We start from the raw sequence: 27,256 nt of genomic DNA on the forward strand, positions 1-27,256 counted from the left end.
TGGTTGAGCGTCAGCTGTGGATGAAGAGGAGGAGGACCAGCAGGCGACACATGATGATTCATATATGTTATATTGAGTGTTGTGTTTCGTTTTAATTTGCCGTTAAGCATGCTGAAAAATGCTTGTTGAAAGAAATAAAGTGAAGCCCCTTTCCCACACACACTAAGAGTGTATCCTCAGTGCATCTGAGTGAGAATTGTGCAGCGAGTGTGCGTGAGAGTGAATTGTAGTGAGAGTGTGAGTGAACAAAGCAAATGACACACTGACTGTAAATAATTCAGTGAGTCTCAGTGACAATGAAAAGTCTCAGTGAGAGAGAATGAACAGGGTGATGAGTCTCAGGCGAGAGAGAATGAACAGGGTGATGAGTCTCAGTGAGAGAGAATGAACAGGGTGATGAGTCTCAGTGAGAGAGAATGAACAGGGTGATGAGTCTCAGTGAGAGAGAATGAACAGGGTGATGAGTCTCAGTGAGAGAGAATGAACAGGGTGATGAGTCTCAGGCGAGAGAGAATGAACAGGGTGATGAGTCTCGGTGAGAGTGTCTAGTGTGGTGAGTGTCAGTGAGAGTGCGCAGTGCTGTAAGTCTCAGTGAGAGTAAACAGCGTGGTGAGTCTCAGTGAGAGTGAAAAGGGTGGCAAGTCTCAGTGAGAATGATCAATGTGATGAGTCTCAGTGAGAGTGAACAATGTGATGAGTCTCAGTGGCAGTGAACAGTGTGGTGAGTCTCAGTGAGAGTGAACAGTGTGATGAGTCTCAGTGAGAATGAACAGTGTGGTGAGTCTCAGTGAGAGAGAATGAACAGGGTGATGAGTCTCGGTGAGAGTGTCTAGTGTGGTGAGTGTCAGTGAGAGTGCGCAGTGCTGTAAGTCTCAGTGAGAGTAAACAGCGTGGTGAGTCTCAGTGAGAGTGAAAAGGGTGGCAAGTCTCAGTGAGAATGATCAATGTGATGAGTCTCAGTGAGAGTGAACAATGTGATGAGTCTCAGTGGCAGTGAACAGTGTGGTGAGTCTCAGTGAGAGTGAACAGTGTGATGAGTCTCAGTGAGAATGAACAGTGTGGTGAGTCTCAGTGAGAGTGAACAGTATGGTGAGTCTCAGTGAGAATGAACAGTGTGGTGAGTCTCAGTGAGAGTGAACAGTGTGATGAGTCTCAGTGAGAATGAACAGTGTGGTGAGTCTCAGTGAGAGTGAACAGTATGGTGAGTCTCAGTGAGAATGAACAGTGTGGTGAGTCTCAGTGAGAGTGAACAGTGTGATGAGTCTCAGTGAGAGTGAACAGTATGGTGAGTCTCAGTGAGAGTGAGCAGTGCTGTGAGTCTCAGTGAGCGTGAAAAATACAGTAAGTCTCAGTGAGAGTGAACAGTGTGATGAGTCTCAGTGAGAGTGAACAGTGTGGTGAGTCTCAGTGAGAATGAACAGTATGATGAGTCTCAGTCAAAATGCGCAGTGCTGTGAGTCTCAGTGAGAGTGAACATATCTGCGAGTGTCAGTGTCAGTGAGAGTGAACATATCTGCGAGTGTCAGTGAGAGTGAACAATGTAGCGAGTCTTAATGACAGTGCAGTGACTCTCAGTGAGAATGAACAGTAACCTGAGTCTCAGTAACCATGCCACGATGAGTATCGGTGAAAGTAAACGCTGCAGTGAGTCACTAAACAGCCCTGTAGTGAGTCTCGGTGAGACTTAATCTTATTTCAAGAGTATAAACTCTGCAGTAATCTCCTCCGAGACTAAACGTAACCCGGCATGGAATCTGTACAATGTCTCTGAGTCTTATCTATGCAGTGAGTGAATAGTTTAGTAAAGTATGTTTTAATTATTCAGTTCGTGAGTAAACTGTAACACGGTCAGGGTAAAAAAGATGCAGTGAATGCCAGGACGAGTGAATTGTTGTTTTTCAGGGCGGGTAGAATTGAGTCAAAGTGAGTCCGAGCACAGATGTGACTCTGTAGTGTATGAGTGAGTGTGAACAGTGTAGAGCCTTATTACAGTAACAGTGAACTCTGTGCAGTGAAAGCTGAGCCGTGTGCACTGACTGCACCTCCGACTGCCCACGAACTAGTTTGGTCTGTTCGCAGCTGATATGTTTCCTTCATCCCTGGTTGGACTAGATGGAAATTAAGGTACGTAAATAAGTTTCTTTGGTTATGTTTTGCTGTAAGCCTTCATGCATTTGAGACTGCAAGTGGCGAATATTATAAGCGTTATAGGCGCTGCGTGTTTGCGCGCACTTCCTCATTATGTCAGGTGCTCGGCGTGTGAAAGTGAGTTTTATATCGTCCTCATAGGCTATAACAACAAAACAAAATGCGTAAACACAAAAATTAAAATCTTAGAGTCACGTTTTTGTTTTGTTTCTTCACTCAGAAAGGACAGATGAACAAAGTAGAAACTAATGACGTTTTCTCTCTCTCTCGCTCTCTCTCTCTCTCTCTCTCTCTCTAAGGGACCGTCTACAAAGTGCGCACAGAGTACAGTCTGTAGATACTATCATGAATGTATCTATACAGGAAAAATAAATTATTAAAACAACAAATCCATGACGTGAGATATGCACAGTGTACTACATTCATAATACGAGAGCTGAAACAACGTAGATAACACCTACTGATAAATGGAGGAAAAGGGGATGGAGCACAGTGGTTTAGTGGTTAGTGGGTTTGCCTCTCACTTCCGGGGTTTGGGGTTTGCCTTCCACATCTGTATTGTGTGTACAGAGCTCACATATTATCACATATCCTGTACCTTAGAGTCTTCGTCCAGGTACTCAAGCTTCCTCCCCCAGTCCAAAGACGTGGGTTGTAGGCTGATTGGCTTCTCTGTAGTGTGTGCGATTGTGTCTTGCAATGAGTTGGCACCCTATCTACAGGCTCCAGGTTCCCCATGGATAGGTTCCAGGTTCCCCATGACCTTGTGTAGGATAGGATGGATATATATTTCTATTTTGAGCTCATTGGCACCTTATTTCATTTGCGATCACGATCACAGTGTCAGCGAATGCTTTTTGCATGCATTACATGTAGTGCTAATTGTACTGTCTTTTGGATGGCATCTTTCTGCCATCATCAGTGTCAAGCAGAAGTGTTGCTGCTTTGCTGACTGTGTTCTAGAGAACAGCTACAGCTACTAGGGCTTGGTTTATCTCTTAGATCTTAGTGAAAATCATGTAGGCACTAGATACGTTTTGATTTGAGGTTGATATTTAACCTCGGCTTTGTGTTGGTGAAAGGTACATTTCAGTGATCCTGCTGATCAGGATGGCTGTTGTGTCACCGTCATTTCTGTCTTTTAGCTTTTTCTCTTCATATCTACAAAGATTCAAAATCTGGATCGTCCACTACCCTGGCTTCTGTCTCAGAAACATCTGGTTTGATTTTGCTATCACAGTCCAAATGCTGCCATGAGGACCTCTTTGACTGTCTGTCGTCAGTACCTGCGGCTTAAAAAGTCTGTCACCACAGAAAGATGTCTGGGAAAGCCCTTTTTATCTGTTGAACAGGAGCAGTCAGACTCAGACATAACAATGCAATCAATGAAAACATCAGTTTACATCGAAGACTTCAGTTATCTTTGTCCTTGAACGCACAGTAGTTATAAAATACCCACATCAACTTCTCTGTATACAGATAATGAACAGATATTCCACAACACATTTGGGTGTTAACATTTTACATGAATATTCATGAAGCTACACTATATTGGCAAAAGTTTTGGACACCCCTCCAAGTCACTGAATTCAGGTGTTGTTTTTCAGGGGTTGGTCTCAGCCCCTTAGTTCCAGTGAAAGGAACTCTTAATGCTTTAGCATACCAAGACATTTTGGACAATTTCATGCTCCCAACTTTGTGGGAACAGTTTGGGGATGACTCCTTCTTGTTCCAACATGACTGCACACCAGTGCACAAAGCAAGGACCATAAAGACATGGATGAGCGAGTTTGGTGTGGAGGAACTTGACTGGCCTGCACAGAGTCCTGACCTTAACCTGATAGAACATCTTTGGGATGAATCGTTCCAACATCATTGCCTTACCTAACTTCTAGAGGAATGGTCAAAAATTCCCATAAACACAGCCCTAAACCTTGTGGAAAGCCTTCCCAGAAGAGTTGAAGCTGTTATAACTGCAAAAAGCCAACTCTATATTACATTAAATGCAGATGTCCCAAAACTTTTGGCAGCATAGTGTAAATGTGATCTGCATCACCACAGGACTCATTTATATAAATGTTTCAGGCTGTTAAATTTTTCAGCTGTTCAAAAACGTTGACTGGTTCAATTTTAATGAACCTTTATTAGTATTATTGTGCCAGAGATATAGCGTAAGACTTTTATGGAAGCAAATAAAATCATGAATATTAAAAAGTATGAATTAGAGCGCCATCCTATTAGACATTCTCTGAGACAATCATAGCTTTCATTTTTTAAAGGTTTACAGTAATTGTATTTATTTAATCACAAATCAATGTATTCCCTTGGTGTATACCATTGAGTCATTCCTCTTCAGTAAGTGCTTTATCTTTATCCAGGATTGCAGTTAGGTCTGAAACCAACACTGAGTGGAAAAAATGGAATATTCACCCCAAATTGGATGTTAATCCATAGCAGGGAACCATTTTACACACATTACATTTCATACACACATACTAACATCCAAGGGTAACTTATCATGTCACTTGTAGTTTGCATGGAGCAATCGCTATTGTTGACGCTCGTGAGCAACCAAACACCCAGCGGGTTTAGCTCCGACGAGGAAGAGTAGTGAGAAAATGTAGCCTACAGCACATGATTTACTAATGAATACAACTTATTTGTCTTTAAAAAAATGCATTTTAAATGAATCCCAACAATTTAATAAATAAAAAAGAAAAAGAAAACAAAGTGTGGAAAATTTGGTGTTTGATCTATGTAATGTGCTATTAGCTTTGTTAGCAGCACAAGCTAAATGTGTTACACAAGCTAGCCACTCACCATAGACCCCATCAAATGTTGATATATCTGCTTACATCTTCTTCTAATTAGTAAAACGAAGTAAATAATGCACTAATCAATGGTGAGCATTTGATTTATATGTTGCTAGCTTCCGATATTAACTATTAGCAGTGGAAGCTAATTGTACCTGGTACAGTGATTCTCCAGAGACACCAATGATCTCTGCTGTTTCCATTCAGGCTTAATATTATTCTTATTAATAATAATATTAATCATTTTTTCTAACTTCTAATTTTTTTAGTTAAGCAGTATATAGGAACTAATTTCATGTAGAAACTAAAGTTGTGAGAGGGGGAATGGAAAAATGATGCACTTTGTGTGCTATAGGATTGGTTCCAGCAATCGTTTAAGCCATTTGTTTGGATTTGTTGCTTTATCACTCCATACCTAATTTGGGTAAAGTTTAGAAACCTTAACTCGCATGTTGCTTGCCCCCGTCTTGTTTGGTGTTGCTGCTGAAATTGTGGCTTCGTGTTGTGCATTTAGATCCGAAATGAGTGGCCAACTGCTGCTTTGTCACTTACTAGTGTGAACATACCTTAAGTGTAACCAGTCTGTCTATCTACATTGTTCTGGACAGTCAGAGCCATATGCAAACAGAGAAACAACCTAAGTATTATAATTCGGCCTCCAAATTTCCCAGATCTCGATCCAATTGGGCATCTGTGGGATATGCCGGACTCACCTCAGACTCTCCAGGAGCTCAGTGATGCCCTGGTCCAGATCTGGGAGGAAATACCCCAGGACACCATCTGTTGTGTCATTAGGAGCATGCCCTGACATTGTCATACAAGCACGTGAGGGCCATACAAACTACTGAGTACCAATTTTGAGTTACTGCAATGAGATTTCAGCAAAATGGACTAGCCTGCTGCATCATTTTTTTCACTTTGGGTAATTTTCAGGGTGAATTCACCCTTCTGTACGTGGATAATTTTCATTTCCATGAAACGATGTGGCATCTTTTTGTTCCTAATACAATACCCAGTTCAGATCAGTATAGATATCCAGCATGATATTTTTTCCCCATTGAAATCTGATGTTTTTTGAACGTGTTCCTTTAATTATATATACATGAGGAATATAGAGACCTTTTTTTTTTTTTTTTTGCTTGGTGCTTTTATGTCTTTCCTAACCAACTCTGTGTCCATGTCTTGCACTTTTTAGACGTTCCCTTAAGATCTCCCTTACAATTTAAGCGTCTTTTCCAAATCATTATCTCTATGAAAACACATCGGGGAAAAAAAGCGTGAAAAAGAGTTCCTCAGCGTGAAAATACACGTTCTGGAGCATTTTAGGTTAAATGTTGTTTTTGAGTAATAGGAGAAAAGGGGACCTGGGTGGAGTATTCAATAGGGAGAGGCTATATAACAAACTTCATTTCATTCTCAGTTCATTTGTGTGATATAAATAGAGGAAAAATGGTCCAGATTGCGTCGACATAGTGAAATGAACACAAAAAAAAGGGAAGAATTGTGGTTAGAATGATGGTTAAAGCTCTTAGTTTGTTTCATGCGCGTTAAGGAGGAGTAGTGATTTTCTGTACAATCCGGTTGCACCACCTGCTTTAGTGACGAAGTTACCTGTGGGGAAAGCCCGAGTGTTTACGGAAGTGCTCCATCTCCCAGCGTCAACATCGCATTCACAGCTTTGGCGAGAGTTTCTGAATAAATAAATGCATATGGTGAAGTTTTAACAAGCACTTCATGTTATCTTTTAAAGACACGGAAGTATGAGTACGGGTCGGTACTGTACTTCACCATCAGTAGAGATGTTGTAGAAATGGAGGATGGATCTCTGGCACGCGCGTGGACGACTTTCAGAGGGACATCATGACCACCATGAGGGACATGGACAGGTCTGAAGGGGTGAGGCAGTGGAAAAATAAAAACATCGAATATCGTGATACTGGTAGGCTTTATTTCACGGTACTGAGGTTTACTGACAAGACGATGGAGTTAAGGAAACAAGGCTATAAGTAAAAAGTAGTGACCATTTACAGGAAGACACCGGAAGTGCTTAGATTGATGTGTTAAGGAAATAACAAAGAAGTATTCAGTTGGTTTAATTTTGCCCTTTTTCCCCACCTGTAATTACTGGTGTAACAGGGATAGATAAACCTTTCAAAGAAAATAAAGACAGCATCAGTACATGGTTTCATTTTTGGTATCCACATTAGATGATGATAAGATAAGATAAGATAAACCTATTTGTCCCACAAAGGGGAAATTTCCATGTTGATGAATAATAATAATAATAATAATAATAATAATAATAATAACTATTATCATTATTATATAATTTTATTTTATTTACCCCATTAATTAATTAATTTATTTTAATTAATTAATTAATTAATTTATTTACTTACTTATTTAAAATGTAAATGTTTTTGGAACCAGTGATGAATGAATGAAAAAAACAAAACAAAACAGTGAGACTGGGGCTGATTTCTTCCAAGCCCAGAGGGTAGATTCGTGCACGTTATCAGTAATCCTACATGCACATGTACAGGCAAGTCACAGCAACTAAGCGTCCATTGAAAGCTAGACATGGGGCGTGCCCAGCAATGTTAAATTGAGAAAAGTTTAACCTCACGCAACTACGGAGCGACTTGATGAAGCAACTACCAGTGGAAGCGAAGACAGTAGAGCATATGTGAAAAGAAATATTAATTCTAGTGGATGGCTGTCAGTCAGTTTTTTACGACATGGTTCTGGATCCATACAGAGACACGAGGGGAAATGATGTGTGTGGAAAAAATAACATATAGCACTGTGGTCATTTCAGAGTTAGTTGAATGTTAGCCTAGGGTTTTTAGCTTTTAATTATTAATCGTTGACTGACGGCTCTTGCAGTTTGACCGCAGATTGATGGGCACAATTAGAAAGAGCACACACTGCTTGTCCTTCATCTCTTATGATATGAAAGCATAGAAACAAACATAGATGCAAAGGCAGCAAGAAAACTTCATTGTACAGCGACTGGTGACTTATGTGAACGTCAGGAGATTACACAGACAGAAACGCCCCCTAGATTTGATCCCCATTTGGGCTGATCGATTTCATCCGGCTTCACTGAGTACACGTCAGTACATCAGTGACACATTAATCCGCAGTGATTGAGAAATGCCTTTGGAGCAGAAACAAAAATAGACTTGAGGACACTTTGTCCAGTGTTAAGTTCAGATTGCACAAACGGACAGATGATAGATAGAGCCGTTTGGTTTGACTGAAAGGGTTAGAGCTTTTCTGTTTATCACGTCTTATTGTGCCGTCAATTAGACCTCAAATACTTTCATTGTCGAGCTGTTTACTCATCTGTTGATTTTAACTCTCCTGTCTAATATTACAATCAGATCTTAACCTCTCTTTCACGAGAGTTCCAGTCTGGCACTGATTTAGATCAGTTGTTCCAACCCTGATCCTGCATACTTCATTGTTTTTTTTTCCTCTAACACACCCATGTTGACTTGGGAGTGGCCTTTTTTTCTTTTTCTTTTTTTCTGGGCTCAGTTTCCAAAATGCATCAACAGTCATTGTTAAATGGTGTGAACTTTACACTAAAATCTGACTCTCGGCTAAGTCTCTCTCTCTCTCTCTGTGCCATGCTGAGAAAAATATGACCGGATTTGTTGTGAGACAGAAAGTCAACATTTCTAAAAGCATGCCCTGTTGTAAAGAGATTGAGTGAAACCCAGTGAGTTTCCACCCTTGACTCTGAAAGAGGTTGTGTGAAGTCTTTATTTCCCGTCTAGCCCATCGCAGGCATCTGTGTGCTCACATATATGACGCTAAGTGTGTTTATCTAAAAGAAAACCCTCTAATATGAAGCATGTCAGCTTTTGTGCTTAATTCAGTTCAGTAGGGAAGAACTAGCCAGTGTTGTCTATGACAAAAAAAATCTGAGAGCTAAAATCTCACCTAAAAAAGCACAACACGCAGCCACACCCAGTGTAAATGTTGTTGTTAAGACGGCTCATGTGTAAGTAGTAATGTACGCCGTTTCATTATTCTCAGTGTTACTGTAGCACCTGAGGTTGCTTTAGCTTGCTGTTTAACAGGAGTAGCACTGATGAGGTAAAAGAATGAGGTAACTGAAGTTTGGCTCATTGGCTCATAGGTATGATTAATACAGGCCTATAGGCTGTGTTTTTTTTATTTCATTTTACTTACAAATTTAACTCTTTTCATGCTGACATGCCGTGAGGCCAAAAAAATAGGAATCTGTGCCTGTTTCGTTTGTATCCGTGTTCAGTATTGTCATGTCACACTCCACAGTGGTGGTTAATGACATATGAAATTAGACACTCGGAGATTTAAGAGGTTGTAGCTCTTTAAAAGTATTTCTGTTTTTAGCTAGCTTACTAGAAGGTGTATTTTCATTAGAAAAAGAAAAAGAAAAACCCAAAACGGTTAGTTTTTTCCGCACAATTGTTTCTGTCTTTGTCGGATGTCTGAATGTTGATATCAAACCCATTTCTGCTCTCTGAGATGCCCCAAATGTTTGATTATAAGCGTCTCACATTTTTAGGTATCTTCAACCACTAAAATTCTGTGTAAGGTTATCCAACAGAGGGGAAAATCACTGGTCTCACTCTGAAAGCCAACAGAGTCCTGACTCATTTTATGTCAGGCTTGGGGCCAGAAAATAATTCATTTGTTTGTATTGATTGAAAATGTCCCCTTAAGATGTTTTTCCATTCTGCTGGAACACTAGTGTACTGGTTAAAAGGGTTAAACAATAATGGTTAATCTAATACAGATATATTTTTATTCTCTGTAGAAGAATAAAAATGTCGGTGACTCTTAACTTAACCTAAGAAAGCGAATGCAGGTCTATGGGTATAACGTAGAGGAGGGTTCAGTAGTGCTCACACTGTCAGCTTTCTCAGGCTGTTAAAGGTATATCTGTAGGTTTAACCCTGCTTCAGATCAGCTGACAATACCCACAGAGTATTGGATCAGTTTGCTATGACAAAGTTTTTCTAACATGACGGGGACATCAGTGAGCCAAATCTGCAATCACCACCAAGACCAAAAGTGCAAGCAAGCTGATTCAGCTGATTTAGAAACAGAGATGCAGTTGTTTTTGTGCCCTGTGCCCTTCAAGTAAAGGTGGAGCTTTGAATCATTTCCTTAAGCTCATGGTAGTCGTGAAGCGCTAGGTCATGATTTGTCTAGAAACTGATGGATATTTAAAGGTGCATGAGGTAAGATTAGGTCTCTAAAAGTTAAACAGGTCGATTTGACATTTCATGATTTTTTTCTCCCTTTACTCTTTAAACTTTAAACTCACTTGCTCAGCCCCTCCCATGTTCATGAAGCTCCGCCCCTAGGCTCTGTATATAAGAGTCTCTGTACGCCGTCTGACAGGAAGCACATGGGAAGTTCGGATCATGTTACTGACTCGGATCTTTGAATCTCGTTCAGCAAAATGAACGAATCTTTTTTCGAGCCATTTCGTTCATTTCTGCAAAATATAACTACAATGTTACGTGTTAATAGCCATCGACCACGACACATCTACTCACGCAAACGTCGATCACATTTAGAATAAGACAAAACTATAAACCAACCAAAATGAGACTGACAGGAACTTTTTTATTTTCCGGAAAATGTTCATTGCACATGTCTTTTGATAATTTCCTAATAATTCCTGAATATTATACAACATTACATTAGCATTATTGACTGTAAGATACCCATCCAGGAAGTGGTCACATGATGAACGAAGGAACGAGTCAGGCCCGAAGACTCGAGAGATGAACAAATCACTTCTGTTTCTGCCACAGACTTCATAGCCTAAGTCTGTGAGGCTTTCACGTGATGAACGAACGACTTGGGAGAACTAATCATGTTTCCCATACAGAACCTATAGGATGTTGTGCATGTGCAGTCAATACAAAATGAAGGAATCGGTCTCTGAGTCGACTCTTGTTCCTGAGTCATATTAAGGAGTCGTTCAAAATGAGCGAATCGTTCATGAACGACACTATTCTGGATTGCAAAACTGTTTTCTCAGCTACTTAATGTATCATGTGCTAAGGCTCAAGCACAATCCTTTTCTGTGATTATTTGTTCAAGTAAGAAATTACCCAGTTTATTGCACCTTGAACTTGAAATCAAGGACTGTGTTTCATTTCATTTGTTTACCCTGAAGCACAGACCGCCAGCGAGATTAGTCCGACTGAGCTTTCACAAATTAATCACAGTGTGAAAATGCTGATTTAGTTTTGAAACAGAGATTGCTGTCATTTTCCTACCTATCTAAATATCTACCTATTTCTCATTGAACTTAATCCAAAATATCAGTCATTAAAAAAACAAGCAACTTATGTGTCTCCATGAATCCTGAATCACAGCGTAGCAGTGACATAAAAGTGAAAACACAGCGCTGATAAGCTTCATGTTTTCGATGCATTTCTGTAAATGTGCTCATTATAACCTTGTAAAAAAGCGGCTCGTATTTGAGCTCAGCTCCTCTCCCGGGTGCTTATTAACAAAGCCGTGCCACACCGGCGCTCGGGTCGGCTTTAGAAGCAGGTCAGGAGTTTTGGGTTTCTCCGGACGCGTGAGACATTCAGTGGAATCATTTATTACACCATTGGCACTTGGAGTATTTACACTGTCAGTCAAAAGTTTCTGAACTTATCAGTTTAGTCTGATGAAAATGAAGCTGCTTTTCACACTGGGGACACGTGGTCCGAATCCGAGTGTGATTGTTCCTCACAGCCTGGGTCCGGTTTCAGATTAAATTGATTCGGTTGAATCCCGCTGCGTTCGGGTTCATCTTACATCATTGCAAACGTGCACAGAAAACACAGCCATTCATTTTCCTAATTTTTTTTTTTTAGTGCTGTTATTATACGCAGTAAAGCTCCCCACCTCTTCTGTGTCCCGTGCTACACGTGTTGTTGTGGAAATGAATAATGTCCTCATCAGCTAAATACACAGGCAGGTTACTTTACTTCCTGAACAAGTGCAGACCCGAGCGTGAGCTGTTATGGGAATTCACAGGAATCGTGGCACGGTTCCAGGGCAACTGAATTCACACCACCACCTGCAGGTAGTCTCGGGTTTGTTACGGCGCTGCTTTTCCACGATCACATGTTTTTTGGACTGTGGGAGGAAACTGGAGTACCTGGAGTAAACGCACGCAGTCACAGGGAGAACATGCAAACTCCACCTGTTTTAACCCGGGATTTGAACCCAGGACCTTCTTGCTGTGAGGCAACAGTGCTAACTAATAAGCCAGTAATTAAAAACTTGAAAACTAGACTGAATGTTTGTCAGGTTTTCAAGTTAAACTGTAAAATATTTAGGGATATAATGTGAAGTGATGAGCACTGGCTCTCTAAAACTGAAAATTGAAGCTTTTGCGGTTTTAACCCTGCATTGCAGTGCCAGATGTGTACAGTGTGAAAGGATGTGGTGTTAGAATGTTTCAGTTTGATGCTAAGCAGCAGAAACCTAATCAGAAATTGAACAGCACATGCACACTTCATATCACAGAAACCCCATATGTTCTGTAAATAGTAGTTGCAGCAGATTGTGATAAATAATTGTCAAGCGGTGATAGAAAATGTGATCAATGAGAAGATCAGGGAAATCTGTTAAGGACAAATCGGATGGCGCAGTCCGAAATTGCCCAGTGTTTACAGAACTGACTGAAAAATGATCAGAACGTCCAGCCTTTTCTTTCCCTAAGGGATGAGAAAGCATGAGAAAAGCTGTTATTTAAAGCGATCGCATGCCACACCTTCATCTGGTCGTGATCGTTGATGGTACAAAAATGCAAATAAGAAGCTTAATATGCAAATAAGAAGGATTTAGGAGGATGTACAGTGTGACACATCAGATTATAAAGAACCAGGATTAAGTGTTAGCCTCGGGGAAAGTACGAGTGTGTGAAACGTCAAACAAGATATCCCAGAATTCTGTTTGCCCGGAGTTACGTTGTAAGGGAACGAGTATGAAAAGCTCTAAAGATTTTTAACGATTTTTTAAAACATGTATAACGTAAGATATTAAACAACACTGATGAGCAGGTGTTCCTACCCTATTCATAAAGTTACGTCACTCTTTGATGCAAGACAATGAGCAGAGAACAATGAACAAAATATAGACAGATAAAAAGTAAATATTATCTACACGGAACAACAGCAGCGGTAACGTTATGTTCTTGGCAGTGTAACAGACTGTTTATCTCAGAGCAGCAAAAAAGATCAGGGTATGAACAAGAGCAAAGAAGGAAAATACGTAAGAAAGCCTAGCACCGGGAAAGACTGACATTAATGTTAACAGGAAATGATATTAATATGAAATATGGTTTCACAATGCTTGTGTTGGAAATTTGGCAACTAAATAAACTTGTAGCACTGGACAGTGTAAGCCTATGTTCCCAAATCTTTGAATCTGAAGGATACTGCTCTGTTTTTGAAATCAGTGCTAAATATAAACACAGTTAACCTTAAAACAAGTGAATATGCCAGCTCTTCATGCAGCCATTTATATTAAAACATATGAGGGACACCGATCAGGCATACCATTATGACGACTGAGAGGTGAAGTGTGTAAGACTGATTATCTCCTCATCATGGCACCTGTTAGTGGGTGCAGAAAAAGAACATTTTGTCCTCAAAGTTGACGTGTTAGAAGCAGGAACAAGTGTAAGGATTTGAGCGAGTTTGCCGAAGGGCCAAATTGTGATGGCTAGACCACTGGATCAGATCATCTCCAAAACTCTTGTGGGGTGTTCCCGGTCTGCAGTGGTCAGTATCTATCAAAAGTGGTCCAAGGAAGGAACAGTGGTGAACCAGAGACAGGGTCATGGACGGGCAAGACTCATTGATGCACGTGGGGAGAGAAGGCTGGTCCGTGTGATCCAATCCAACAGACGAGCTACTGTTGTTTACATTACTGAAGAAGTTAATGCTGGTTCTGATAGATAGGGGTCAGAATACACAGTGCAGGATGGGTCAGGGCTGTTTTGGCAGCAAAAAGCGGACCAGCACAATATTAGGCAGGTGGTCATAATGTTATGCCTGACAGGTATAAGTAGTACATGATGCAACCCGGATAAATCCGGTCAGTCAGTAAAGTTAGGTCAAAAAATGACAATGTTTGTTAATAATTTTGCTTTTTTAATATACTGTGTCATAGTTTTTTTTTTTTTTGTCTTTTCTTGCCCTTCATTCCACCACCTTATCTATCTTTATCTGTGTTTGTTTTTCCAGGTGCTGGCTAAAGCCTTGTACGACTACCAAGGCAATGGACCCGGAGAGCTCGCCATGAAATCCGGTGACATGGTCGGCCTGCGCTGGAGAGTGGACGATAATTGGTATTACGGCGATATTAAAGGGAACACTGGGCTTATCCCCACCAGCATGGTGCAGATCCTGAGTGAGCAATCGCAGCCGGCGCCGTTGTGCCGCGCCCTCTATGACTTCGACCTGAACAGACTGGATCCTGATGACAGGAAGGAGTGTCTGGCCTTCATGAAGGTCTGTGTGCAAGAGCTTTTAACTGAGCAGTAAAAAATATTTGTGTAATTCGACTTGTTTTTGTACTTGAGTGTATGAAGAGTTATTGAAATTAAATGTGCTTGCTTGACTACATTTTCAAGAAAACCATGCTTAGATTTTTTATTCAGAGATGCAAATAGTCTCTTCTTAGGACTTGAGCATCTACCTCAACTCTACCTCATTAAAACAGGAGTAAGTAAAGACTGAGGTGTGAACGGCATCTACTTTGATAAAGCATGTTGATGATGGTGTGGGATTGTGGGCATGTTTGCTTCGTCTCATACCTCTGGGGTTGGAGGTTTGAATCTTGCCTTTGCCCTGAGTATGTGTGTGTGTGCATCTTCTTGGAGAGGGTTTCTTCCTGGTACTCTAATTTCCTCCTCCAGTCCAAAGACATGTGTTATAGGTTGGCATCGCTAAATTGTCCACTGTGTTTGTGTGTGTGAGAGAGAAAGTGTGTGTATGATCGTACCCTGTGATGGGTTGGTACCCCGTCCATGGTGTCCCCTGCCTTGTGCCCCCAAGTCCCCTTGGACAAGCTCCAGGTTTCCCACAACCCTACTGTATGTAGGATAAATGCTATAGAAAATGGATCGATAGATAGACTTGAATGAATTCCAGTAGCTGATATAAACTGGTTAGGCCGCCGGTCAGATTCTAGCTACTGGTAAATATTGGTTATTTACATGATATTGTACTTCTAGCATTACTTTTGAGCAATGCATAGTTTCAGATAAATAATAATATTTACTTTTAACAGGAAAACATAACATTAATGTAATTTCATAAATTTTTACTTCGTACTTGAGTACATATAAAAGTATCTTTTCTTGAATGCACTTTTTCCACATTTTCGCACAAGTTCTACTTTTTTAATTGAATATGATTTTGATACATTACCTATACTTTCACATAAAAATAGTGTTTCTCAGTAAGTCTTCCACCCCCTGCTACCCCAAAAACCCTGCACTGCTGTAGTGTGTGTATTTATTCACCCAGAAAACCCCTGCTCTCGGTCTTGGTGATCAGTGGAAAGCTAATTTTTGATGCATGTGTGTGGATGTAATGAGATTTACCGAGGTACCGGTAGAACTTATAATTGAACACAAGCGTATTAAATCACCTCAGTAATAATGCATGATGCTTTTTATACACCGCTGACTTGTGCCTTATAAATGAGTAAGGTTTTGACAGTAATGGGATTTAGCCTTAGTTTCCCTGCAGTCACACACACACGGAGACTGTTTCAGAGGATGTTATGTAACATCTGTGACTTTGTGGAGTCCATTAAAGAGCTTCCTCGTGTGTTTTTTTTTTCCCCTTGACCAGATGGTTTAAATGGGTTTGGAAAAGAGTTCAAGGAAAGGGGTTTGGGACCTGCAGACACAAAAGACACATCATGTCTCCAGTTCAGTGTAATTACAGCTAAGTAAAGCTGTTCAGGGACACCCCTGCATCTGTACAGGCATCGGCGCTCGTCTCACTACTCTGTCTCTGTGTGTCGTTTTGCTTTTCTCGCTTTGCAGGGAGACGTCATCACTGTGATTAAGCGAGTGGATGAGAACTGGGGTGAAGGGAAGTTAGGAGACAAGGTCGGCATCTTTCCTTTGCAGTTTACAGAGGTAAGACTCTTTCAAATTTGCAATGTCTAAGAGCTCTGGTGAAGGTTTATTCAAGAGTGGCTTTGCGTGTTTAATGATTATTTTTGGCTGGTGGGTAACAGCTAGCTGTTTGGAAACACAAAACCTAACTACAGACAGTGTTCCAAAGTGTTAAAGCCACAGCCTAGACCAGGGTTCTCCAACATGTCGCCGAGTAGCTCGCCTGAAGTTTCATAGAATATATAAACAATTGATCAAATCAAATTAACTCAATTAACCCCTGCCCTGTACACAGACAAATCATACTGTTCAGCGCAGCTAGCACCAAGAAGGTGTTATATTTACTTAAATTTATAAGAACAAATTGCAATAGTTTGGAGAAAGAATAAAGAAAACACATGGCAGATCCTTTCAACTTGGAAGCTGCTGGGGATTCAACAGCATTAGGAATAAAGCTACGATGCTGCCAAAGCAAAACCGCTGAATGAGTCTATCCTGCTGCACGAAGATGAGCTGTAGACACTTCTTATTAGTGCAGCTGGTGTTTTAGAGTAAAGTACTGTTTAATATTTCCCATTGCACATGCATATGATTGCCATAAAAATAATTGACCTAAATTCCTATTACAATTTCAGGTCTCTGCTTTCAAAATTAATATTATTTCCAATATCAAATCATCATATATCAATATATATATATATATATATATATATATATATATATATATATATATATATTATTTTTACAAAAAGAGTCTTTTTCAGGCCATCAGGGTATGTGCCAGAGGATGTGAAAGTAACAATTTGCTGATAAATAACAGAATGGATGTGAATGAACGAAATCTGACAATAATAACTAATTTTTATAAATAGCTTGATCATCTGTTTTGGTTTATCAGTAAGGTATGTAAATACATGTTACTAATAATATAACACGAGTAGCTCTGGGCCACCTTCATATTATCAGAGTAGCTCTCAGAGGGGAAAAAAGGTTGGAGATCCCTGCTCTAGACAAATACATAACCTAGAAGGATATGGTAAAATGATGGGCTTCCTGAAATGCTTCCTTATTCCTTTCTTTGCTGGTCTAAATCATTCGATTTTTCTCTTCATGTACAAATCCAAAGCCGCTCATTGAAAGCATTTCGAGGATGAACTACAGCATCAGTCACTTACAATACAATTAGCCTGATAATCATCTTTTAAATACAGAGTACTAGGAGCACTTTCAGAGACTGTAGTCATGTCATAACTTGCGTGAACACCAAAGTGTTCATGGGAAGTGAAGTATAGCATGTTCCGAAAAATGTGAGCACTGAACGTTCTCTGTCACTTGATAACTTCAACAAAATAGACTTCATGTTGAAACTAGAATGAATCTGATTACATAATTGCACCTTTTTACCATATAGTGCACAGATAGTAAGGAAATGGTTTATTATAACACTCCGGTGTAACCCAGATGAGGAAGCTTTCTTCCTCGTAACGTCTCAGGGAGTTTTCCCTTCCCGCCGTCACCTCTGGCTCATTTAAGCACTTAAACTGTATTATCCACTGTTAAAAGTGCTATATAAATAAAATCGAATTAAATTCACAAGGATAAAAGCATCATTGCATCATCACACATAAACAAAAGCTCAATAAAAACTTATTAAATGTTTTTTATTTAATAAAAATTGATTAATACTAAGATTGATTAATACTAAGTAGGTTACTTATTTCAATATCAATATAAGTATAATAAAAGTAGCAAAAGCATATACCCGTACTCATGCTTGCTCGGGAAGCAATAATATTGATGCGTCCTTTTGAGCTAATATTTTATTCACAGCTGTCAGAAGTATTCCCACTTACACACTGGTGCATCCGGTGCTTTGATTTCTTACACCCGTTGAATGTTATACATAAAATAAAAATCATTTATAGTGAAACATGAACACTTTTGCTTTGTTCTCTTCTTCATCCTCTTGTTTTTTTTTTAAGTGGAGTTATATGGGAGGTTGCCTAGGAGTCAACAAAGGCCAAGACACTGAGCAAAGTCAAAACTGTGAAGATGAGTAAACAGACAAACTTTAGCTTCCTTAATGGAATTTTCAGCCTGTTTTCTTCCAGGCTAGATCTCGGGGAAGTTAACAGCTGCCTGGGGATTTTTTTCTTTTCAATACGGGAAAACATGTCGAAATTCTTGTCTGCCATATTCCAAATCGATGTAAGAGAGCGATAAACTTCTACAGAACATTTTCCCTACTTTTTTCCCCACCTGGTTCCGAATGTTTGTTTACTTTTTGGGGAAAAAAAGACTATATATTGAAGTGCTTTTTGATTACCACCTGTATTGGAGCAGGGTGTACTTACTTTTCCCCCATGACTGTATAATATAAAGCTGAATCAAGTCATGCGAGTGCCTTACAAGCTTTGGTATGTGCTCTAGGTTATGTTTTCACTGTCTTGTTTTGTCATGCTCTCTGTGTTTAAATTGGTTTCTGATAGCGACAGACATTTTTATTCTTCTGTTGCTGGGACCAGTGTAAAGGGAGATAATTAAGCTGTACATATAAACAATGTCCTGGTTGCTTGTACTTGTCACTATAATTGGACAGTGACATAGTTTTTATTCTTCTGGCTCTATAGTCCAGCACAGTGAATCTGAAATGAACCAGCTGGATGAAGGCGAGCCAGCCAGGAGTCCAAGCTCATTTTCTACACAGAGCTTAACGGCCATGTGTTGTTTTTGGCCAGCTGCGTGTTATTGCTCCATTAGTTTTAGTGTTGATTCTAAATGTGGCATTAAGACCTGGAATCTGTAAGCATTGTCTGTCCGTAAGAGGAACAAAGAAGTGATGATGCCGGTAAAGGAAGCTCTTATGAGGATGGTAAAATTAGAACGAAATTGATTGCAGACAAAAAAAAATGCGCATTTACCTTTTATGAAGCAAGAACTGACCGGCAGGCTGAGTAATAGTCTAGTCTAGTTGAGAGAGGGTTTTTTTTAATATATATATATATATATATATATATATATATATAGTTTTTAATAAAGTATATGCACCCTCTAGGGTCACAGGACTGCTCATCACTGCAAAATGTACAGTGCAATAAACACTTAATACACAAAATTATGCACTGCGTAACACAACTAATTACACAAAACAGCAGGAGCTTCATCAGGATCAACTAAGCAGCATAATTACACTGACATAATTTCTCACAAGCATACAGTAACGGCGCAGAAGTTAGGATATTGCTGCAGATTTCTCCTCTACAGTACTTTGTGCTGGCTCATGCAACACCTCTCTGATATGGAGTGCCTGTGTTCTGGAAAGTGGATCATGCGCGATCATTCGACTCCTCCATCCTCAGACGGCGTCAGTGATGTGTCAGGGTTGCAATTTCTCGCTATACTGCAGTCATCGGGTGTGTCTCAATCAGCTCCCTCCTTCAACGGATAGGTCACTGATCGGGCAGGAAGTCGGCCATTTTTTCCTGTCTTTCTCACTTTCTCAGTCGCTCAATCTTTCCAGTGCACTGAAACTTTTGCTGTCTAAAAAATCGATGCTCAGTAGGTTCCCTTACTCGAAAATGACCATGTTTTCTGGCGCCTCTCAGGTCGAATCAAATGGTGTACGAACTTTTAGCCGGCGTTGTCTATAAATGTAAGCAGCTTGTTATCATTGTCGTAGCTCTCAAATGATTACATACCTTAGAGGTTTTGCTTTATTTGGGATTCTTTGTAGGGTTTGTTTGAGTCCAACGACTTCTAAGTGATTTTAAGAAATCCAATAGATGTGATTTAGCTAACACATTTATATGACAAATAAAACTTGAATATTTGATGTGTTTGGGTTTTTATAGTAGTGACTTTTATAGAACCATGCCAGCTGTTAAATCATCAGTGTCCCAATGTGTAGTGAGTACTTCCCAGTGCCTTATGAACCCGTGAACATGATGTACTGATTTATGAGCAAGGGAGCTAGAGAGCTGATTGAGACACACCCATCATATCTATGCTATTGGCCCTAGGTCTATAACAACATTCAAAAGCATCTGAAGCTCTTTTGTGGATGTATTCTGGGAACTTTTCCCTCCCTGTTCCCTTGCTGTTCCAGTTTCACATGCTGTATAAATAAGGCACTGACTCTCTCGCCTCACCTCTCTCTATCCATCTTAGTTCATTTTATTGTATAAGCCTTCGTGAACGTTATCATCCTCCACTTGTCCCATACTGTTGTTTTTTTTCTTTTAGTTATGCCTTAAGGAAATGTCATTACATTACATTACAACAAGAGTCAACCAAAGCATACTGCTTCAGCTGATCGTAGGGAAAGGATGTTTTTCCGAGACAATAAGTGGAATGTTATTAACTACAAAAATCTTGAAATCACCATTTTGTGCATTTTATGAAATCATTGAATCACCAATAAAGCTATGTACCAAATGATGTACTACACACCATGCACTTACACTACCGTCTAGCGTATGAATATTATTAGAGTAGTATCGTCTCAAACATAACAGTAAATGAAGCAAAAGTATAAGCCGTTTCCCAGTCTATGTCAAATGACGTGTCACACATGTAATGTGACCCTACTGGCATTATCAGAATACAATAAATGTTGAAAAATAAATCACACAACAGTTCATTGAAAAGACATTTCAAGGCATCTTGTCCACCGGAGTACCGTCAGCCATCTTGAATTCTTTTCCTCATCCAGCGTCAGTGCCTGGTAGCCCCGCCCCCTTCCTCTACATAAGCAAAGTTGCTGAGTGTTGAATACAGTTCAAAATTTCCTTCCAGTAGATTTTTGTTGATGTTTCATTTCCAGGCCCAGAAATCTACTCTTCCTAAGACAGAAAAACGCTGCTCAGCTCTTCCACTTTCACAGAATGCGATTGTCGGGTGGGTGGAAGGGTTAAGATTAGTGTAAATCACAGACTGCTCCTTTAACTTCCAATTCCATTTTTACTTGGGAGAGGAATATATCTATTAAAATATAGCCGTCACCTTTATATGGTTTACTGTCTAATGCTGTAAATAGCATTACTAAAGCTGATATTCTGCACTTTCACCTTCATTTCCATATCAATAATTTACTGTATTTGCTGTTAGTCAAATAAAAGAGTTTCTGCTCTCCTCACACTCTGTCCTCCTGGCAAACTTCGTCTCGGTGCTGACCAGCCAGCCGTGAAGGCACAGTAATGTTTCCTTTGCTTTGGTGGCATAACAGCACATCACATCACTGTAGGGGGAGAGGGAACATCAATCGTAGCTGCAGCTCGCTCTCTCTCTCTCTCTCTCTCTCTCTCTCTCTCTTCTGAAACTCACAGCAGGGCAGATCAGAAAGAGCAGGGCACTCACCCAGACGTGACTAATGGCTTTGTGCTGTCGTCTTACTTATTGAAAGCAAACTTCATGCTGGATAGAGATTTAGCAGGTGAAACAGTCTGGGCAGAAGCTCAACACTGTGTCTCAGCACACTCATTTCCATTCTCTCTCTCTCTCTCTCTCTCTCTCTCTCTCTCTCACTCTCTCTGCCTGCTTTTAACATCCCTGCTTCTTTTTTTTTCTCCCTCCTCAAGCCAAATCCGACTGCGTTCAAACTCCTGGCGAGTGCGAAGGCGAGCGATTTGGCAGAATTTCACCCACGGAACGCGAGAGGGAGCAGCAGGAGGGTGAGTCTAGATGCAGGCAGCCACAGACGACTCTCCAGGACGCAGGCGAGCGCAGCCAGGCCTCCCGACGTCAGCGTCCTGAACACTCTGAACCACGGTCAGACCCAGAGCTCAACAGCTCCTAGCGCTCCTCTGAAGCCCGGACGACTCTCCACCGCCTCTAAGCTGCGGGCTGGGAGCACTCGGAGAAGCCAGTCAAAGGTGAGGCACAGAGCAGTGTGTGAGGGAGTTTGCGTGGGAATGCGTACGCCACCTGTTTGTTTTGGTTAGTTGAACGTTTTAAATCTTTCACAATGCTATTTTTGGAATTGCAATACATGTCAGCATGGTAGAGTCTTACTATAAATTCAGCATTACATTGTGAGAAAGGCGATCAGCGTGGTCAGAGATCACGATAATGAATCGTTACACAATGCCGATTGTTAAACGACGCATGAGTAGCGACTTATTTATTAAAAGTCCATGGATTTGGCTCATTAAATCTATTTTATGCTCCGGATCACATTAAGTAGATCATTTTCTAAAGCGTAGTTTTGAGTGTACATCACATTAAGTCTGTTTTATGGACTGAAACTGTGATTATTCATGTTGTATTGAAAGTCAGACCCAGGCCAGGTGCTTTAAACAGTAACCGGTGTGTGTAGTGGCCTTTTAACTCGATTTAAAGATAAGCCCTGTATTATCAACAGCGGAGCTCATGAACCGGGTTCGAAGTTTCATTCCTTCACTGTTATGTTCGGTCTAGCAGCATGCCTAAAAAAGCTAGTTCATTATACTGTATGATATGTTGCACTGTTTTTTTATTATTATTTATAGAGCTACAAAAATTCTCCTTTTTTCTCTTGCTACTTTGTAATCTCATGACTCATGTGGTTATGCAACACCCCCTTCTTATCTGGTTGAAAGGCTTATTTCTCCCGCCTGAGCAGTGACTCCCTCCTCTCGCCCTTTCTTCCTTGTGTTTTCTTTCCTAGCATCCCTCCCTCCTTCATCTCAAACATGGGGTGCACCATTAATAGATGATTGCGCAATTACTGAGCTCATCGTCACATGTAGAGGACTCACTCTGCCCCCAACTTTGATGTGCACATACTCCGATTTATGCTTGCTTTCATCCCTTGTTGAAACATGTACCAATCTTTGTCAGGTCTCACTCTTGTGACTCAAGATTTCTATTTTTTTATTTTTTTTTAAAGGAGCAGTCTGTATTTTTTATTTTATTTTTGGCACCATTTCGGGATATGCCTTATGTATGCATTTTATGCAAAAGCACACCAAACCTAAAAAGGGAAGGGATGGGGGGGGGGATTTGATTTCTGGCCCAGAAAAAGAAATAGAAAAAATATATATATTCGGTCCAAAGACATGCTTCTAGGCTGATTGGAGTCTCTAAATTGCCCGTAGTGTGTGATTGCGTGAGTGAATGAGTGTGTGTGTGTGTCCTGCGATGGGTTGGCAGTCCGTCCAGGGTGTATCCTTCCTTGATGCCCGATGATGCCTGAGCACAGGCTCCCCATGACCCGAGGATAGACCATAGAAATGAAATGAAAAATTTTTTAGGGTTGACAATGATACCAAGATTGCAATATAATAAGATCATTCTGTACTTCAGTATAGTGAGGATTGTGTGGCTATTATCAGTGTTGTGCTTTATTTTTGTCCGGTTTTTACGTTTTCTTTTGCCATGTCACCCACTTGTACTGTATTTTTTATTTTTCCCCCATTTATTTCTATTTCCTCGACTGCTACGTTTCCTATTTTAGTCCACTTCTCACCTACCTCCTGACTCTAACGTAGTGCATGTCAGCTCTAACAGTGTAGGAGGCTGAAGACTACACACGCCTCCTCTAATGCAAATTCTCCTGCAGCCCTCACCGAGAGAGAGTGAGAGCAGCCCTGGTCATGATCGCTACATAACGCAGCCGAGATTCCAAGCCGAACGCGGTGGCAGGGCTTCATTTCTGCACCACTAAGCTGTGAAATTGTTGAGTGAGTCGCTGAGACTCTTCAAAAACTCACCTTTAAAGCATACCAGTTTTTCCAGGGCTTTTAAATATTGTAGTGCAAAAATAACTGCGGTGTGTTCATTCTGAGTGGCATTAAATGACAGACAGGAATCAGGTGAAGGAGATAGAAAATAAAAATCCTCACCCTGCTTAGCACTAGCATTATTATTCACTTGTTAATGCACATTATTGTGTGAGTGTCTAGAATAAGGCTAATAAGAGCGAAAAATTTTCATGCTGGCTCTGATAGAAAGTTGTCAGAAGACATCAAAAGCTTGCTGCATATAAAGCTGCAGGCTGTTCAGAGTGCCTGTGAGTACAAGCTGTTGACTTTGCCTACAAATTCCCCAGATCTCAATCTGATCAAGTGTCTGGAGGATGGATCCATGAAGGCCCCACCTCGTAACTCGCATAATATAAAAGATCTGTTACTAACTTCTTGGTGCCAGATACCACAGAGGTCTTGCGAAGTCCATGTCTTGATGTATCAAAGTTGTTTTGGTGGCACAAGGAGGATCTACACAATATGAGGCAGGTGGTTTTAATGTATATATATATATAATTATGTGTATAGAAAATGATATAACATGGCTGCTGAATGCTGAACTGAGGTGGTGTTGATTCATTTTCTGTAACAGCAGCTTCCTCGTTACTTTCGGCTTATTATAATACCGCAGACACACAACAAACAGAGACATAACACATGCAACAAACATATTAGGATTCTTCCTAATATCATCTCAAGGGTTTTTCCTTGCCACTTTCACCCCTTAGGCTGAATTTAAAATGAAAATGAACCATTAAAATCCTGAATGTGAATATTTCTGTATAGCTTCTTTGTCACAGGGTCTGCTGTAAATTTGGAACAGAGTTAAAGCCATGATTTTAAGCAGGAAAGTTTTTTAAATGGATAACACAAGTCGTGTTATTTTTGTCTGATTAATTAATGAACAGTTAATTAGTTAATTAATTAGGGGCAGTGGTGGCTCAAGTGGTTAAGGCTCTGGGTCGTTGACCGGAAGATCAGGGGTTCAAGCCCCAGCACTGCCAAGTTGCCACTGTTGGGCCCTTGAGCAAGGCCCTTAACCCTCTCTGCTCCAGGGGCGCCGTATCATGGCTGACCCTGCGCTCTGACCCCAACCTCCAAGGATGGGATATGCGAAGAAAGAATTTCACTCTGCTGTAATGTATATGTGACAAATAAAGGCTGTTTCATTAGATATATAGCTTTATAGCTTCTGTAATATAAGTAACAAGTTGTTTCATGGATGTTCCAGATTATTAGTAGTAATTATATGGATAAAATGTACAGTTCTTGTTGTTGTCCTTTGGCTGCTCCCTGTTAAGGGTCACTACAGTGGACCATTCGATCCGCATACTGGATTCTGGCGCAGGTTTTTTTTTTTTTACCGTTGCAGGATACAACCCCTCCCATTTTATCCGGGCTTAGGACCGGCATTGAGAGGCTGGGTTGGTTCCCTGCCCAGGAACTGTGTCCGGGTCACAGCGGTGAGAGCACAGGACCAGCAGAGATTTATAGTTATTGGAAAATGATTAACTTAAGGGTGGTTACAGTAACTTTATTTCACATTAAGCCACAGTATCGTTGCTTATTTTCCTGCTTTTTTTCTCAGTCACAGGGCAACACTCTCTCCCACACACACACACACACGCACGCACATACACACACACACACGCACACAGTTTAGAGTAGCCAGCATGCCACCCAAGTATAATATAGTTCTTATTATAATTGCCATTAATAGTTATGAATAACTGAATATCATCATGCCACTAATGTATTAGGAGCCTGCTCCACATGCTGTTGCTGTTAATGAAGTGTGTGTGCACTAAAGCTGCACAAATATTCTTAGATTTAGGATTAGAGGATGAACGCTAACGGTCCAAGTACAAACAGCATCTGTGGGGATGTGGTAGTTTAGTGGTTAAGATGTTGGACTACTGATCGTAAGGCTGTGAGTTAGAATCCCAGGTCCACCAAGCTGCCATTGCAAGGCCCATGAGCAAGGCCCACACAGATGTGTAAAATGAGATATTGCTCTGGATATCGCCGTCTTCAAAATGCCAGAAACATAAATGTCTTTACTGTTACTAACCAGCTATCTGGGTCTCTTCTGAATATACTCTAATCACATTGCAATCTGTCATTTCTGATCAAATAGTCAGTCAATTTTCATAACAAGGTAAACTCCAGCTAAAGTCTGAATCTGCATTATTGTCTGCGAACATAAAGCCCCGGTGTGTTCGAGGCTCATTCCTAGATCCTGTATTTCTAGTTCCTTTCAAAGAAAGTCAAATAAGCTCATCATCATTCCTTCCTCTTTCACAAGCTTCATTTGCCCCCCCCCAACATCCAAAGCACCGCGACTTCCACCGCCATTACTTCAGCTCTGTTGAACTTTTGCACTTTTTCCTCTTTAAGCCCTTTCACGTCGTGAAGCATTACTGTAGTAACCGCTTGCAAATTGCACAAGCAATAACACATAATGACATGATGCAAGATCTTGTGAAAAGCACAGGCAGGCTATCAGATTAGCTCCTGCTTGCATCAGGAACATAGCAGCGATCATCGTAGAGCCGGGGCGTGCAGAAATATGCGGCTCGGGTCTGAGTCACTAGAAAAAATACCCATGACTCAAACACTGTTTTTAACCCTGATGAGAGTTTACACCTCGGGAGAAGCCACACTCTGGGTTGTTCCCTGGTTGAGTCAGAGCTGTCACTGACATGCTAAGTGTTTTCTTATGTAACTAAACAGTTCCTCTTGAGGATGAAAGGATAAATTGTCGTAGGTCACATATAAAGGGGCGTGCATGGAATTTTTTATCTTGCCAGTTACATTATATATGAGAGAACAAAGCACTGATTCATGTAGTATTATTAATAATAATTGTAATAGAATGATGATTTATGTCTTATGTCTCACTGCACTGCTGTGTCATGCGATACTAGAAGGGCTGGTGTGGTTTTAGAGGTGTTTTCACACTACAGAGTCATACAACTCATTTTAAAACGAGATAAGAGAAGATAAGAGTCTAGACTCGACTAGTGCTTTAAACAAAAAAATATCTGGAGCTTATTTAGCAGTTTAAAAAAGCAATACACTGCTTCTGCATCCAAATCTGTGTGGCAGTTTGCAGAAACATGGTCAGATTTTAACATTTAGACTAATACTAGGCATAATATTATGACCTAATATTGTGTTGGTCCTCTTTTTGCTGCCAAAACAGCTTTGACCCGTCATGCACTGTGTATTCTGACACCTTTCTATCAGAACCAGCATTAACTTCTTCAGCAATTTGAGCAACAGTAGCTCGTCTGTTGGATCGGATCACACGGACCAGCCTTTGCTCCCTACATGCATCAGTGAGTCTTGGCCGTCCATGACCCTGTCACCAGTTCACCACTGTTCCTTCCTTGGACCACTTTTGATAGATACTGACC

General features: G+C 40.5%; 1 protein-coding gene across 4 annotated transcripts in view; it reads left to right on the forward strand.

Annotated features, from left to right (window-relative positions):
* The first annotated feature begins 1,740 nt into the window (after nt 1-1,740).
* The window catches only part of sh3rf2 (SH3 domain containing ring finger 2), a 38,814-nt gene continuing 13,298 nt past the window's right edge, over nt 1,741-27,256 (forward strand). Inside the window, exons 1-5 of one of the 4 annotated variants that reach the window (XM_058408114.1) lie at nt 1,741-2,124; nt 6,712-6,857; nt 14,228-14,494; nt 16,042-16,137; nt 21,693-21,986. In XM_058408114.1, coding sequence (XP_058264097.1) covers nt 6,822-6,857; nt 14,228-14,494; nt 16,042-16,137; nt 21,693-21,986 — 693 coding nt within the window. In that variant the 5' untranslated portion in view covers nt 1,741-2,124; nt 6,712-6,821. Of the gene's footprint in view, nt 2,125-6,588; nt 6,901-14,227; nt 14,495-16,041; nt 16,138-21,692; nt 21,987-27,256 lie in introns of those variants that run through there. The other 3 variants (XM_058408116.1, XM_058408117.1, XM_058408115.1) reach the window with 3 other exon arrangements.

Source organism: Hemibagrus wyckioides, linkage group LG14 (assembly GCF_019097595.1).
Source record: "Hemibagrus wyckioides isolate EC202008001 linkage group LG14, SWU_Hwy_1.0, whole genome shotgun sequence".
Lineage (NCBI taxonomy): Eukaryota > Metazoa > Chordata > Actinopteri > Siluriformes > Bagridae > Hemibagrus > Hemibagrus wyckioides.